The 16,531-nt window shown below is 37.1% G+C and overlaps 1 protein-coding gene across 1 annotated transcript in view; it reads right to left on the bottom strand.

The window, feature by feature from the left end:
* Positions 1-16,531, bottom strand: part of CYP7B1 (cytochrome P450 family 7 subfamily B member 1) — a 157,659-nt gene that overhangs the window by 16,556 nt on the left and 124,572 nt on the right. Inside the window, exon 2 of the mRNA XM_067553857.1 lies at positions 3,097-3,233. Coding sequence (XP_067409958.1) covers positions 3,097-3,233 — 137 coding nt within the window. The remainder of the gene's footprint in view (positions 1-3,096; positions 3,234-16,531) is intronic.

Here is a 16,531-nt window from a genome sequence, read left to right as displayed (position 1 = left end):
TCAGAACAAAAGATTGATGTAAAAGATATGAAAATTGTCAACTGTCGGTGAATCCTAGCACAGAAGTCAGTATTTGTATGATAGTTAAGATATTACTCTAATAATGCACTCTCAGCCCTTTTTAAGGCTAATTATGAAAGGCAAGCATTTCGTATGGTATATAATAATGTCAGTTATTAAAATAATGTTTGCAAATGGACTTCAGTGTTCTAAATAGTTAAGATAAATTACTATTTATCTATTTTTGGCTTGAAAGGTGTTTTAATGGTATATGTGTATTTTTAAATGTACTAGGAGTGCTTTTAAAAAGGCTAAATGTACTTAGAATAACAACTATAAGATGTAGGTAATTTTTTTTTTTTAATTGAGATTGATTAGTTGTAAAGATATTATTACAACATCCAGTATGGTTCCTAATCACGTATCAGTAAAAGTAGACAAAGTCTTATAATGAAAAACAATGAAAAGACTTTTCAAAGGTCTGAAAGTTCTTACCTAGTTGGCTGTCTATTTGTTCTTGATCCTTATCAAGTGAAAAGGTTGGGTTTGGAAGTACTACCATACAGAAACAACTCTTTTTTTTTTTTTTTTTTTTTTTTTTAAAGACTATCACATTTACGTAATCGCCCTCTTATTAGGAAGATTTTGCTGAACTGTTGACAATGATGTACAGTAGTGCTTCGCTGGTATGACGTTTGGGGAAAACGATTCTGCTGCACCACCACACAAAACCAATTAGAGAACTATTTTCTGCGACAGGTCAGGAATTTACATTGTTTCTCATAGAAAGATGTGCTTTTTAATTTCTTTATTAAGATGACATCCATGTCCCTTGCGACTTTTTGGAATGACAATCATTTGCTCATCACATGGGAAAGTACAATCAGTGAAATCGCATTACCGGTACGGGGCAATGCCAGAAACTCCAAGCATCGTTCCACATTTTCCAAATGAACTACTTTGAGAACTGATAATTAGAAAAATATATATTGATAGAATTTTTTGACAAGATCTTTATTCACCCACCGGGGGGTAAAGTAATGATAGTACATATACAACAGGGGAAATTCTGTTTGATACACACACAGACATCATCTTTGTCAAATCACTAAGACATCATGAAATCCAGAGTGTCTTGGTATCGAAGGTCATGATATGAAGTTTGAGCTTTTAAAGCTCAACTGAAGCTAACTGAGCTTTTTAAAAAAACAAACAAAACGAAACAAAACAAAAACAAACAAGAGGATTCACTATTATTTCTCTTTAATGAACTCTCAGTATTCAATATATTCAATACTGAATTACAGAAAGTGAGGCTAAAGTAATATCATGGATGTGACAAATCCACAAAACCTGGGATATTCCAAAATAAGGACAAATATTCAATCCATTTGCCTCACTACTTTAAGCACATATTGCATTAATCAATGAATCCCTCCCTACAATATCTAGAGAAGAGAAGATAGATTAAAGGCAGAATTTTTACCATCAGACTGAAATGGGATTTGTTAATTTAGGACCCAGTCACAGATTACTTTAACACAAATTAAATCACTAACCCTTTTCTTATATTAAAATATGAAAAAAGGAAAGAGAAAGAAATGTCCCATTGACACACAAGTTCTGAATTGCAACTGTACCCATTTTTATTAGTATATTCAGAAAGATGGTCTTGATTTGAGTTATTATTAATTCACATTCAGCAGGAGCTCTTATTGTGTAAGCTAGGAAAGTACGTTAACAATAGTACAGATTGTATTTTACCAAAAGTAGTTTCTGTGAATGTGCTGTAGTCACTTTCTAAGTGAAAGAATTTTTAAGCTTCAAAAAGAGCAAAAGGAATGAATTAAGATAAGAAAATAGCTTGTAAAACTGCACATCTAAACATTAATAATTTTTGGTTACAGGGAGAAAGAGTTTCAAAAATGAGCATCCTGTTTGCATTCTGATAACTTGAAATTGGTTGAAAAATGGTGTGTTTTTTATTTAAAATGTTAAATATATAAAAATAAAAACTTTCCCTGCTGCTGCTGCTGCTGCTGGGAGATTATAGAGCAGATTTCATTAAATTCTCATTTTGGTCTGAAACTCCCTGAATATGTGGGAATAGTATTAAAAATGAGACTGTGTCCACTATATACGTGTTAATTCATGCTATTGTAAAACTGGTAATTTGAACTAGGATCACAGAAGTTAGAGAAGAAAAAGACCCATTAAAAAACTGAGTCTATCTACCTACACAGGCACTAAAAAGTTGTCCTTCTCCCAATAGAGGACAACATTGCATTTTAAATTGATACTACATTTGATCTTACCTAACAGAAAGGGCTTATTTTTAAAGATATAAAGAAAGCATCAGGGGCCATCCTGCATTCCTGTACCCCAGAGTTTCCAAATGAAATCAAGGTGATTTTTGTGACTGTTAGCCAGTGCAGGATCAGGCCCCAAATTAAGAAAATATAAAGCGCCGAAGTTATTGCATTTCACATTGTTATCTCAGACTTTATTATTATGCCATTGTCAGTCAGGATGTATGGCTAGGCAGGAAGTTTCCATGTTCTAATCCTGATTGCATCAATGAGTCAATGTGTCACTCATTTCCTAGTGCTCCTGTCAACCCAGATGTAGAACTGGGCAAAAATATATTCTGTAAAATTTTTATGAGTGTTTTCTAAATTTGATCTAATGTTTTCCTGTGCAGTGTCAAGACGATATTAGTTCTCACTTCTATAGAGAACACAATCTACAGTAAATATCTATCTATAGTGTATGTGCTGGAATAATGTGCGTGCATATACAAAACATGCACACTGTATATGTGTATTTATAAATGCATATATATATATATTTATTTATATATATAGACATAAACAAACATATATATGCACATAAACATAATTATATTTTGGTTATATTATACAACACTCATTAAAAGTCATCGCCAAAGTCATTTTTGTTGGTAATGTGGCTCTAAAATTTACAATGTAATAAGCATAGATAAAGGGTTTTAAATAAATACAATTCTAAATAAAATATAAAAATGATAATTGATTTAATTAACAGAACAGTCAAAAGAAATAGTAAAATGCTTCTCACCCGCAATGTGTACAGTGAAAATATCTCCAAATTTTTGTTGCTGACAAACCAGGAATTTGAAAGCATCTTTCCTAAAAGTCAAGGCCTTCCCAAAGAAAGGAATCCAACCATTTATTAATGGGGGCTCCCCAGTCCTCCTGTTAAAAAGATTAGAAAAGAGAGGATTAACTTTGGTATGATAGCAATTCATATATACTTGATTACATTTACATCTTATAGATATCATTCTCTCAATATAAAATGTACTGTAGAGAAAGTTCTTCATATATGTTGGCAGATTCAACTTAACCATACCTCTGTGCACAAAAGGCTCACTGTAGTCATTCTGAGAAGTAAGACAGAAATTGAGGTGCTTTTACTACACAGCAAAATGTCTTCCTATTAACCTCAGAAAGTTATATATGCTCTATGGAAATCTACATTCTACAGAAAATCCTTAGCTATATGGTAATGAAAGTGTCATAGAAAGAGCTCTCTCTCTTTTTCAGTATTTTGCATATCAATGTAAACTGTATCAGAAGGCAATTATGATAAATTTAAGTAATTAGGAGGCTGACAGACTATAGAAAAGGGTAGACTTACAGATGTTTTACTTTACCTGCATTCCAAAATGCTATAATTCTAACCAAACAATTTTAAAAAACAGAATAATAAGCAGGACTACTTTCTTAATATAGTTTTTAGTATGTGCGTATCTACCTATTCTTCTATCTCTAAGATAGACATTTATATGCCAGCCTATGAGAACCATACACTGTGCATTACTTATATTTTTACAATAGTAGGGTACCATTTTAGGTTATAATAAATTAGTTTTTTCATTTGTAATGCTGACCTGCTGTCCTATTCATAACTGCAAGTTTCCTCCCTTAGTACTGATATTTAGTTGCCTGAATATGATTTGAGCACATAAATCAAGACTGTTTTAGAAAGGATTAAAACAAATATTCACAAACAACTCTGATTCTACAACCCATCTGTGAAGGTGACTTATACTACATGCAGAACAACTCATTCTGATTAATCACAAGATATTTACTAGCTTGGACCTAATCAAAGATCAAGGGATCACAAGCTTTACTACTGTCATACACAGCATGGATTTTTATATAGCTGGGTTAACCCTATCATAGTCTCCTATTTTTCCATAAACTGTTAAACAGAAAATAAAAAAGAAAAGGTAAGTGTGCCATATCGGTATTCAGCTCTTTAAATTTTTTTTTGTAAAACTTCTTGTTTTGATGAATGCACATGAATGAAATAAACCATATGACTTGATTTCTTCCTATATTTAATACTAAATGAACACACTCATTTTCCTAAAAAATATTTTTATAGTAGCTTGGGATAATAATTTTTTCTTTCACTAATGCTGTACTATAAACTGGAAAATAATTTTTTATAGATTAAAAAACATGCTTTGGCTACTATGACTTGGGGGGGGGGGGGACGGGGGGGCGAGTGGCAGAAGAGGGCTATTTCTCTTTTATACTTTACTTAACCAAACAAACATATCCTACAACTTCTAGCGGCCAATAACAGCATTATTTGTTCAAGTGGCACAAAAATGGCCAGGGACAAAGAAAACTTAGTAATGGTTAATTTTATTTAAAATGAAAACAGGAAAAGAACTAATCTGAGATTAGACAGCGGGATCATCAAACCTGGAACTATGACATCTTACACCATACCCTCAATTACCCTCTCAAAGCCTGTAAGGAATCTGGATGGTTTACCGATTTTTTTTTTTCAGACTATTAAGTCCCAGCAATAGCCTGCTTTCACTTCCTGGGTTGGACACTACGCCGCATAAGTAACATTGTGACAAATATTTAGATAGGCTTTTTGTCATATTTTAATTTAATGCATCTAATTTCACCCTCCATGCTCTGTCATTCGGTCAAAAGCTGTATTCTTCACAAGGTTTCCGCGGGGAAAAAGGACGCAGCTCAGAAATCCAGGGGAAAATTAACTTAATGCTCCAAGTCTGTGGGATCACGTCAGGAAGACATTTTGCTATCACAAAGACGTGAGGGTCATCGTTCGCTTCAGACATGTTTAGCTCAGCAGCAATAAGCTTAACACTGTTAAACACCATGTCAAGGCTATGCGTATTTCAGGGGAAAATATAACGTTAGTTCAACTTATGACCCATAGTAGACTGATAACAGAAATGTGTCTTCATTTTTACCTTTACTTCTCTTAGGAAGATGGTGGTCACCTAAATGACTTATAGATGTCTGCCGACATATAGCAAAGGGAATAGAGTGCAATATATATTTTATAAGCTTCCAAAATATAATGCTTCACTGCACAAACTTTTAAGCAGTATAATACACCTGATTTGGCTTCCTAAACTGTTCTGATCTGTAACAAAGATTTCAGGTATATATCTGAGAGTGCATCTTGGCTAGAAAAGATAGGTTGGTTTTAAAGCTATTTGGAAGAACCATAATACAAGCCTCTAGAATCATTTACTATTTGTTTAATTATTTTTTTCAACTTCTAATTCATAATTCACTTTTTGCAGCCTTTACAAAATATTATTAAAGTCAAAGTTAGTTTGGCCCAAATAGGCTGCTAATATACTTACAATACTATACAAGAAATATAAGAGGATTTTTAAGCATTTTCTTCTTGGCATTGAAAGAATAAAAACACATTGCTCTGACTTTAAAAAAAAAAAAAAAAAAATCAAATTTGAACTGTTTAGACCGCAGTTTATCAGAAAAACCAATTTTGTGTTCTAGATTTCAGAGCTACTTATTAGCATTGATGTGATATCTGTGTTACAGTTCACAAGGCAACTCAGATTTAGCCTAGCTGTTATAATAGTTTAATCCAGTCAACATAATTTGTCATTTATAGGCCTTTTCAACATTCCTACTACAGCCTTATTCTGCTTATGTCCATGACTAACTTTACTCACCTGAGTAATCTCACTGATGTCAACAAGACTAATCAGGCAAGTCAAGTTTCTCACATATGAAAAGTGGGGCTTAAAAATAAAATACCAGAAACACATTTAATGTAATCTATAATTAGACAGACTAGTTAAGAGGGATAGTGAAAACGTGCTATCAGTACTATCCAAAACTATTAAATGTGGAGGGAATTTAAAACAGCAATATCCAAAGGCATTTAGCATACACAGATTATAAAAACTGCAATTTTTTATCTGAAAGCCAGTATAGCTCCTCATTAGCAGGTTACAAGACTGTTATTGCATCTATTCAATGCAAGCAGCAAAGTTTTGGAATTTGTTGACTGTCTTTTAAGAGATTTTTTCCCTGTTGGTCACCCAAAAAATCAAACATTGAATGAGCTGTGATTATTTAACTACTAAGCAACATATTATTTAAAAAATGTGAAGATCACACCTGTCACAGTCATGCTCACCAGCGGAGAAGCTCAATGGACTTGAAAAGAAAATGAGGTGAAATACAGCTAACATTCAATAAAAAATACAAATGAATTTTTTTTAAAACTGCAAGTGTCAAGTTCTCTAATTTTTTTTTTTTTTTAAACACAGCTAATAAAACTGAATAATTTGGGAAATCCAATTTGGGTCACCATTCATTATATTCTGTGAATGTTAACATACTGTTTTTTCATTAAAAAAAAAAAGATCCAAAAGTTAGCAAGTATCATTATTATATGTTGCCAGTTGATACCTCCAGAACAAAAGCTATTTTTTCATATCAAATTATATAAGGATATTCTTTTCTTAGTTGCACTAGCGTAACTCCATTGAAGTCTATGGGGTAGCCTGGCTTTAACTGAGAGAAGAATTTTTGCCATTTCAGGAGTTATTTGTTTTCTAAAAGATAGCAGATGCCTATCATTCACCTCCAATTTATGCAAAAACCCATAGTATATCAATTGCTATAGCAGATGAACAGGTTAATTTTTCTCTTTTCACATAATAAATCATAAGTGTGTTAATATCTGTAGTTGCATTTCATGAACATAAACCTTCTGTTTAATAATATATGTTTACAACCAGAATCAGACATATAGTAATCTCTTGCCTGAGATAAACATTAATCCAGATCTGTCTAGAAAAATTATACAATTCATTATCATAAGTAATCTCTATTGTGCCCTGTGTTTAACCTTCATCTTTTTTTCTGTCCTATAATCTTGCAAATCCACTAGTGGTGTGCGATTGGAATCTGCTGTTAACACAACCGTCCCTGCACAAAGAACAACTGAAAAAGCCCCACATGAAAGAGTCACTCTGCGGGGTACCAGTGCTTTAGCTGAATACTTCTGAGCAACTTTTACTGAAGAAAAAAAAGTATCTGATAAAGGCCTAATAATATTGTTTGTCATGGAGAAGACCTTTACACTTTACAAAACATCATTGCCAAAAATTTAAAGCTACTGATTTCAAGCTCGATTTGATTTCTTAATTCCCTGCTCTAGTACTTCTGATCAAAGTTAAGTGTAACAATAAAGTAAAAAGCAAGCAATGCTGAATTTTTAAAAAAAGGCAGATGTAGAACAAAAGCTATTATGAACATGTCAAAACAGTTTTCAGTTATTCATAGGCTCTATCATAATATTTAAACAACAAGACACAACAGGCAGTGTGTTTCTGGGGGCTTATGAATACTTTGAGACGTGAAGAATGAGCCACAAGCTTCATCCCCCAGAAAGGTAATCCCCAGAAATGTGGTGCCTGTAGTGTCTTATTGCATTAGGAAAAAGAGAACACAAGATATGACAGTGTGAGGCTAGCAAGTCTATGTATTTTAACTGACTCTTCTTTTGATTTTGCAGTTACAGAACCCTACCATATTCATATCTGGATACCATAGGTACCATAGATGTTAGGTACTCTATAAGTAAATGGATAGAGAGAATAATCTTTTCTTCAAATTATTTGTTCAAACTTCTCAAAAGTGTCTGTATCACCAACAGTTATTTTTCTGACTTCTAATGATGGTTTTATTTCTCATACTAGCTAGGAAATTAGAGAAAGAATTGCCATACTGGAGCAGGTATCTGGTACATCGAGTTTGGAAACCTTATTCTAACTAGGGCTGATACCTGAGTTTTTAGAAAAAGGCAAAACCAACAACAGCAACAAAACCCCAAACCTGTAATGCACATGGGCAACTACACCATAACAAACATTTGATTCACAAAGACACTCAGTTACTTACTCCCTGAGGCAACTGGTATAAATACAATATACATAAAGTTAAGACTTTGCTTTGAAGCATGCATTTTGATTCTTTTTATAACACTGACATAGTATGCAAAAACACAAATGGTCTTAAGACTCATAAAATTATCCATTCTTTTAAAATATCCTACTAAATTATTTACCTTAATGATCTCCTCTAGCCCTGAATTTCCCAGGTTGAACACATACTGTCTTAAAAATTATTCCCTGGGGAACTGAATGGATGAGAGGTTTAGTATGGGAATATGCAACTATCACAGTTTCAGGGTAACTGCACCTGTATTTCCTCCTCTGTGGTCCCTTGAGGACACCCACATAAAGGTTTTCAGTTCCCAGCCTTCACTTCTCCTGGAAGGAGACCAGCATCTCACTCCGTTCTGACTGGGGGCTTTAGGGCTGCAAAGCTTCGTGATTCCCACTGTGATATCCCCAGAAAGCCAGTCTGCCTAAAAGGCTAGTGTCTGTGCTTTGCTTTCTCTCAGAAGGGTTATGACCACTGTATTAACCGCAGTTACAAGTTACCACGCAGCTCTTTCTAAGCAAGTATCTTTATTTTTAAGGTAAAAACATAACTGAGAAAGCATATAAAACAATAAAAGAACCTACATACATGCTAAAAAGCTTACTAGAGGTCATCCCCAACTCCCACCATGGGTTCTACTCTGTGTCAGTCCTTCAACCCCCTCAACTGGGTTTTCCCTGTGGTTACAAGTTCATATCAGTCTTTATATCAGGAACCAGAATGAAGGCCCTGAGTGAGTTTAAACTCAGGCTATTTATCCAATAGTCCTTTCTTTGTCTTTTGATCTCTGGAGAATCCAGTTTGAATCAGAATACGCAAGCCTCCCCTGGAGGTGGTACCTCTCTGGAGGTGTAATAACCTGTGTGATTTGCTTTAATCATCCTCTTACAATCTGGTAGTGGAGCTGTGGTAACATTCCTCCTATGGAGTGCATAGAATCTCTGGCCCACAATGATACATGCATCATTCAGACACTTAGTACAATATGGTCTCCCAAAGATATTGCAGGAAGTTACCCTATCTGTCACAACCACCTTTTACTTTGAATCACCAGCTCACATACATCCTAGGGCAGGGGTGGGCAATAATTTTTGCAGAGGGTTCACTCAATGAACACTGGTAAGTCTCGTGGGCTTGGGACACTGTTGGCTTCCGGTCACGTGACTGGAAGCAGTAAGTTCGGGAAAGCGACCAGCCTGAGAAACTAAGCTGCCCTACGCTCCAGTTACCTTGGCAACTGAAGTGTCAGGCAGCTTTAGTGTTTCTCAGCTGGTCGCTACCCGAACTTCTTGCTTCCGGCCACATGATTGGAAGCAGGATGTTCACGTAGCAACTGGCCGAAAGCTGCCTGATGATCCAGTATAGCCCTCCTACATGGCAGGCCGGCGGGCTGGACAGAACAGTTAGATAGGCCGGATCGGCCAGCAGGCTGTATTTTGCCCACCCCTGTCCTAGGGTGGTGATGACCACATGTTTCTATCTGATGACTATTTAGCTCATGTGAAGTGAAATGAATGTAACAGTCCATTTCTTAGTGGTCAGGTATGGAAACTGTTCTACTCTCTCACCTATGGAAGCCATCCCTCCAGAACAGGTTCAGGCATAATGACAAGGCAGTTTGAATAAGGTTGCACTGCTGCTGCATGTTCTGTACTTGGATGCCTAGATGTGGAGATCTCATTTTCCACTGTTGTCAACTTTCCTGCTCCCACTAGCATTAAATGCACTTTAAAGAAAACCCACACACATGAAAAGAGAAGTGAAACCCTCAGCTGTCCCTAGTACTGGCAAGGGCCGCATTCAGTATGTGGTACTGTTAGCACTCACAGTCTTCATCTGATTCAATGGAACACTTGGTTGATGTGGCAGTGCTTCTACTCTGTGGCTCCCTCTTAATACTGGACAAAGGAGTGCTACCCCCAGGGTATTCTAAAATACTAGCTATACAACAAGTACAATACACATTTCTATCTAAGACCCTGGAATGAGAAGTGAACAGACCCCCATGCATAGGCGTGCGCAGCACATTTCATTAGGGTGTGCACCCAGGGAATTTTCATGATATTTTCAGGTGTGTCAATTTCAGTCACCTCCACAAAATCTGCCAGTTCCTTCAATTTCTGCGGCAGCTTGTCAGTTTCACATTTCAATTTCCCATGGAGTCTTTCTCTCCACGAAAAATCACCCTGATCCTTCAATTTCGGCAGCAGCTTGTCAATTTCGCTTCACTATTTCGCGCCGCCTCTTCTACACCGCCGAAAAAACACGCTGGTCCTCGCATTTCGGCGATGCCTCGATGAATTTTACCATATGACACCCCTGCATTAGGGTGTGCCTGGGCACACCCAGCACACCCCGTGCGCACGCCTATGCCCCCATGTCACACTAAATGGAGCATGGTTTATATAAGTTCCAAGTACTTTTTTTTTTTTTAGCAACAGTTGATTCCAGAGTTGGTTGGAAAAATGTTTCTTTCTTCAGTGGAAAATGTTGACAAAATGAAAAGAAAACAACTACCACCTTTCCATTGAAATTTTCCATGGAAAACTGAGAACTTTTCATCAAAAACTGAAAATTTTCAGCTGAAGCATTTTTGGTTTTTGACACCAAGACAAAATTTTCCATGGAAAGCAGACACTTTCTGGAAAAAAAATTGTTTTGCCTCAATTTTCTGTTGAGAAACAGTTTTAATAGAAATTTCTAATAGCACTTAGAAATTATAGTAATTGGTACTCCTAATTCAGCCACTGCTAGCTAAGAAAGAATTTGACATTCTACATACAAGGCCAGATACTCTGCTGGAGTAAATTGTTATAGCTCCATTGACTGAAATGGAGTTACACCAGTTGAGAATCTTTCCCACAGTCTTTTGAAAGTCCCAGAAGTATTAATTGATGGAGGAGTTAATCATAATAGCTTCCTTACTCCTTTCCTCCACAGATTTCTTTTCTTTCCTAATACTTCAACATGTAATTCCAAAATACCAGAGAAACTTCAAGACCCAGCAATCCATCCATAAGCTCCAAAAACACAACCTCTCTCTCTTTTGTTTATAAAAATCAAGACTCATTTAGTGTAAGATTTTATGAATGATAAATAATGAGATAACACAGTAACTTAATTATAAAAGTTGGTATTGGAAATATAAAGATGAATGTTCCCAGCATATCCTTGAAAATTTACATTATGTCACTGGGTGGCATAAACCGATAACATATAAAGCAGAAGCAAAGGTCCAAGAATCAAGCCCTGGAAGACGTCAGAAGATTGTTTGTCTTTATGCTGTTACACAGCTGGAGACAAATAAACAAAAAACCCAACCAACCAAAATCAAAGAAACTAGCCCAACTGTGTTTAAAGTTAAAGTTTAAAACTCCGTTTGTGTTTAAAGTTATTTCATAAAAGCTCAGGAAAAAAAAATCAGTTAAGACTCAAGCAAACACTGGATCTGATCCAAAACCTACTGAAGTCAGTGGAGTGACTTCAGTGGTCTTTGAATCAAATTCACAGTCCTTAGAATGCTGCAGGGTAAATGAACCTTAAAACTGTAATTCTTGGCAATATTCAAATTTTAAGTAACTCATTAAACACATCTCAAGTTATTGTTTTCTGTGTATGTATTTCTGGTCGTTATAGCCCTGATTCTGCAAAGTGAATCCAACTGACACTAATGGAACTCCAGGGGAGTATACAGTTTAGTAAGGCTTTTCACACAATCCCACTTGATATTCTTATAAGCAAACTAGGGAAATATGGTCTAGATGAAATGACTATAAGGTGGGTGCACAACTGGTTGAGAGACCATATTCAAAGCGTAGTTATCAATGACTCACTGTTCAACCCAGAGGGCATATCTAGAGAAGTCCCAATGGGATCAGTCCTGGGTCTGGTTCTAATCAATATTTTCATTAATGACTTGGATAATGCAGTGGAGAGTATGTTTATAACACTTGCAGAGGACAGCAAGCTGGAAGGGGTTGTAAGCACTCTGGAGGACAGGATTAGAATTCAAAAAGACTCTAATGAATTGGAGAATTGGTCTGCAATCAAGATGAAATTTCATTAAGGACAAGTGCAAAGTATTTCACTTAGGAAGGAAAAACCAAATGCACAACTACAAAAGAGCAAATAACTGGCTAGGTGGTAGCATTGCTGAAAGGAGATTATAGAGGATCACAAATTAAATATGTCAACAATCTGATGCAATCAGGTGCGTGCAGAGGAATAAACATTTGGCCGCTTTTGGAGGGGCACGTTCTGTGTCCCCTGCAGCCTCAGTGGAGCTGGTTCCTCGGCACCACGGCCCCGTGAAGCTGGCTGGCTCTCCTCGTCCCACGGCCCCGGTGGCTGGAGGAGCTGTCGGCTCTCCCCCCATGGCCCCAGCAGCTGGAGGAGTTCACTTTCCCTGCCCTGCCCCTGGAGGAGTTCTGTGCCCCCGCCCAATTACTGGGCAGGCCCATGCTCCTGCTTGTCCCTCCTTGTGCACATCCCTAGATGCAACTGTGAAAAAGTCTAATATTTGTAAGGTAAACCTGCAGCGACAAACAAACAGAGGTCATCCACCATACCAGGAGGAGGAACCTAAATGGAGGGGGTGCTCTGCAACTGTGGGTCTTGTTTCCAATCCCATTTCAGATCACGTCTCCGGGCAGAACTCTTCTGGGCTGTGTTCACTGCCTCCCTGAATGCTTTCAAGGAGCAGTGGGTGCTGTCTTGGGTTCTCTGCTTGGTGGTTCCTTCTGGATCCCTGATTTTATCCCTGTGACATTGACTCCTATCCCTGTTTTTTATCTATTGAACCCCATAATCAGCTGATGCCTGAGTCCAGTGGCCTCCCCATTACACTGTAGGGGAAAGCCTTTAATGCTGGGCAGGCCTGTACCTGTCCACCCCCAGAGCCTCAATAGGTGCCCCGCCAACAAAGCTGTGGTGAGTCACCACTCAGGCATACAGCAAGAACCCAGCTGTACTAATTTACCCTTGCCACAGAGTCTGCAGTGACCTTCAGGCTTGTGGCAGCAACCTACCCCAGAATAGAGCCTGGGTCAGATGACCTCCAGGCTCAGGTATTTCTCCAACTCCACCAGAGGTGCAGATTAGTCTGTGCGATCGCACTACCCAGCCAAGAATTGTCCTGCAGCCTCGCAGTGTATCAGACTCTCAAGTCTCCCAGCCTACTTCTGATCCAGTTCCAGTTCCTGCCCCAGCCTTGCCTGAGTCCTGTTCCAGTCTCATCCTTCTCCTCCTCTGAGTTTGCTCCAGCCCTGGTGCTGACCTACTCCAGCCTTTCTTCCACCTCCTGACCCTCGGACTCAGACTACTAGGCTTCAACCTTTGGCCTATAGCTGGATTCTGGCTACAGTACTGTTTTTGACTTGGTGACGGACTTATGATCTCGGTTCTGATCCAGTCCTGTCCCTGGATCTTGGTTCCCACGCTACCCTCAGCCCAGTCCCAATCCCATGTCTTGCCTCAACTTCCACTCCAGCCACTAGGCCTGACTACCAGGAGACAACATCTGACAATATCATTCTGGAGTGTATTAACAGAAGTATTATATGCAAGACCCGGGAGATAATTGTCCTGCCCTCCTTGGCACCGGGGAGGCCTCAGCTGGAGTAGTGCCCAATTCTGAGTGCCACACTCTGGGAAAGATGTGGAGAAACTGGAGAGAGTCTACAAGGAGAGCAAGAAAAATGAGAAAAAGTTTAGAAAACCTGACCTATGATGAAAGGTCAAAAAAACAAAACAAAAAAACAAACAAACCTGGGCATGTTTAGTCTTGAGAAAAGAAGACTGAGGGGGGACCTGATAACAGCATTCAGATATGTTAAGAGCGGTTATAGAAAGGACTGTGATCAATTGTTCTCCAAGTCCACTGAAAGTAGGACAAAGAAGTAGTGGGCGTAATCTGCAGCAAGGGAGATTTAGGTTAGATATCAGGAAACTTTTCGAACTATTAGGGTAGTTGAGCTCTGGAATCAGCTTCCACAGGAGGTTGTGGAATCCCCATCATCGGAGGTTTTTAAGAACAGATTGGACAAACACTGATCAGGAATGGTTTAGTTTTTCTTGGTCCTGCCTCTTTCTCGGAAATGGCTTCACCGTTGTGGCTGAAATTTCCCAACACAATTCAGCCTGAAGCAGACACACAGCATGGAAAGCTTCAACCCTAACAGTTAAAGTATGGCAAAATTATAAGCAACTGAAAATAATCATAATGGGACATGTTGGATAACCTTAATTATAGGCAGTACTAACAGCTTCACCTCTAATGCTGTGAAGAAACAACTTTTGATCTCAGAAATAACTATTTTAACTTTAAATGTTAACACATTGATTTTCTGACCCTAGAAATAATTGTCATGTTCTAATGTCATTTTTAGCATGAGCAATGTAATCTGGTCAGTATTAGCTAAGGAAGCAATGAGAGTGGTTCTCCATTGCCTTCACTTTGTACTGGTGTAAATGATTAAATATGATGCCAAGATTTTAGCTAATTTATGTATAGACCTTCTTTTAATTTGTGTACTTTCCATCTTCTTTCTAAACACTTCACAAAAATAGCTGTAACTTGTACTTAATTTCATTTGTTGTAATTCACTTAAAAAAAGACAGCAACTGCAAATTAGAGTTGGAAATGTTCAAAGGCTCAGAAAAAAACCTCTGATAAAGATTAATGGTATTTTTCTTTATATTGATATTTGGGCTTCTGGTTATTAGATTTATTTTTTAAATTATTAGTCACAGTTTGCAGATGAATTACATATGTAAATACACATTTTAGGCATAAAATACTAGTTTAAAGCTGCTTAATTAAAAAGTTATCTTATTTACATTTTGTCTGTTAAGCTCTTTTACAAGTTAACTGTAAAAGAGGAATGGACTAGAATCAAAATTTACAAGTTCAAACTTTTGAAGTTTGCATTTGACTGGATAATTTGTTCCTGACATTGGAAATCACAGTTTTTATACTATGCCCCAAAAGGTTACTTTTTTTTAATAAATTCAAATTCATCCTCATTTAGAACACTTTCTAGTATATTCATTTGTATAGCAGGAGTGTCCAATACTCCATCAGAACGAAATACAGATGTCTGGCCCTGAATTCAGAATTTTCTCAAAACATGAAACCATGTTTTTTCCTTGGTTACCTTGAATACACATATTAAATTCAGTATCTGCATTGCTTAAGTGACACTATTGCAAATCCTTCGCACATATGAACAACTTTAGTCACACAAGTAGTGCCCATTGCTGGCAATGGGACTATCTATGTGATCAAGATTACTCACTTGTGTAAATATTTGCAGGATAAAAGCCTTCATCCCTGGGTTCTGATTCAGCAAACCTCTTACATCCATGATTAAGTCCATCCCTCTTCATCAATGACTTCTATGGGACTTAAGTACATCTTACATGCTTTGCTGAATCAGGAATCCAGAAAACAAAACTACCCAAAGTTCTTAAAAGCAGACTACTTTTCTACAGTGACCTCATTTTCAAAGTTTTCTAACAAATACACTTCATAACATCCTATTCAACATAAAATAAATATTCATAATCTAACAACACTTGTCCTCAGCTAAGGCCCCTTAAATCCTTTTAATTTCACTTCCATATGCTAAGGACAAAGCAAGCCAAAACCTTTATTGTTATGTCACATGGGGGGAGGTAGTAGTTACATCAAAGAAGAAAAACTTACTGGCAAAGTAGTTTTTGTTGCCTTTACTCATGTTAAGGATGTCAGAATTGAGTCCTTTATGAGTTTCTGCCTGTAGGGAATACTAGCTCCCTCCCACCCAAGTAAAATATGATTCATGTGGTGTATATATAAAAGTCATTTGGCTTCATGAAAGATCAATTTTTGAAACTATCTTTACAGTAGCAAGAGTAATTAGTATTATAGTGGAACTCTGACAACTGTTAATGTTAAGATGCTATTGGAAGTTTCAATATAGTCCCCCCACCATGTTCATTTGTTTATAAATATTTCAGAATTCACCTTTCATTCTGAAATATTCTGTGCTCCATCTTAGGCCAATGGTGATTTTTTTAGGGGGTGAGGGAAAGTCTAAGTAAAATCTAATTATGCATTTCATTACATTAAAGATTATAATAAATCCACTGAACTGTAAAACTGGTGTAAGTGAGAGGTATTTAACTCCTGATTTACACTGATGTATTTAAGCAGAGGATTAAGCCCCTATTCCACTCCC

Source organism: Emydura macquarii, unplaced genomic scaffold (assembly GCF_026122565.2).
Source record: "Emydura macquarii macquarii isolate MOO-44397 ecotype Brisbane River unplaced genomic scaffold, CSIRO-AGI_Emac_v2 contig_1477, whole genome shotgun sequence".
Classification (NCBI taxonomy): Eukaryota; Metazoa; Chordata; order Testudines; family Chelidae; genus Emydura; species Emydura macquarii.
This window is presented reverse-complemented; position numbering and strand designations above follow the sequence as displayed.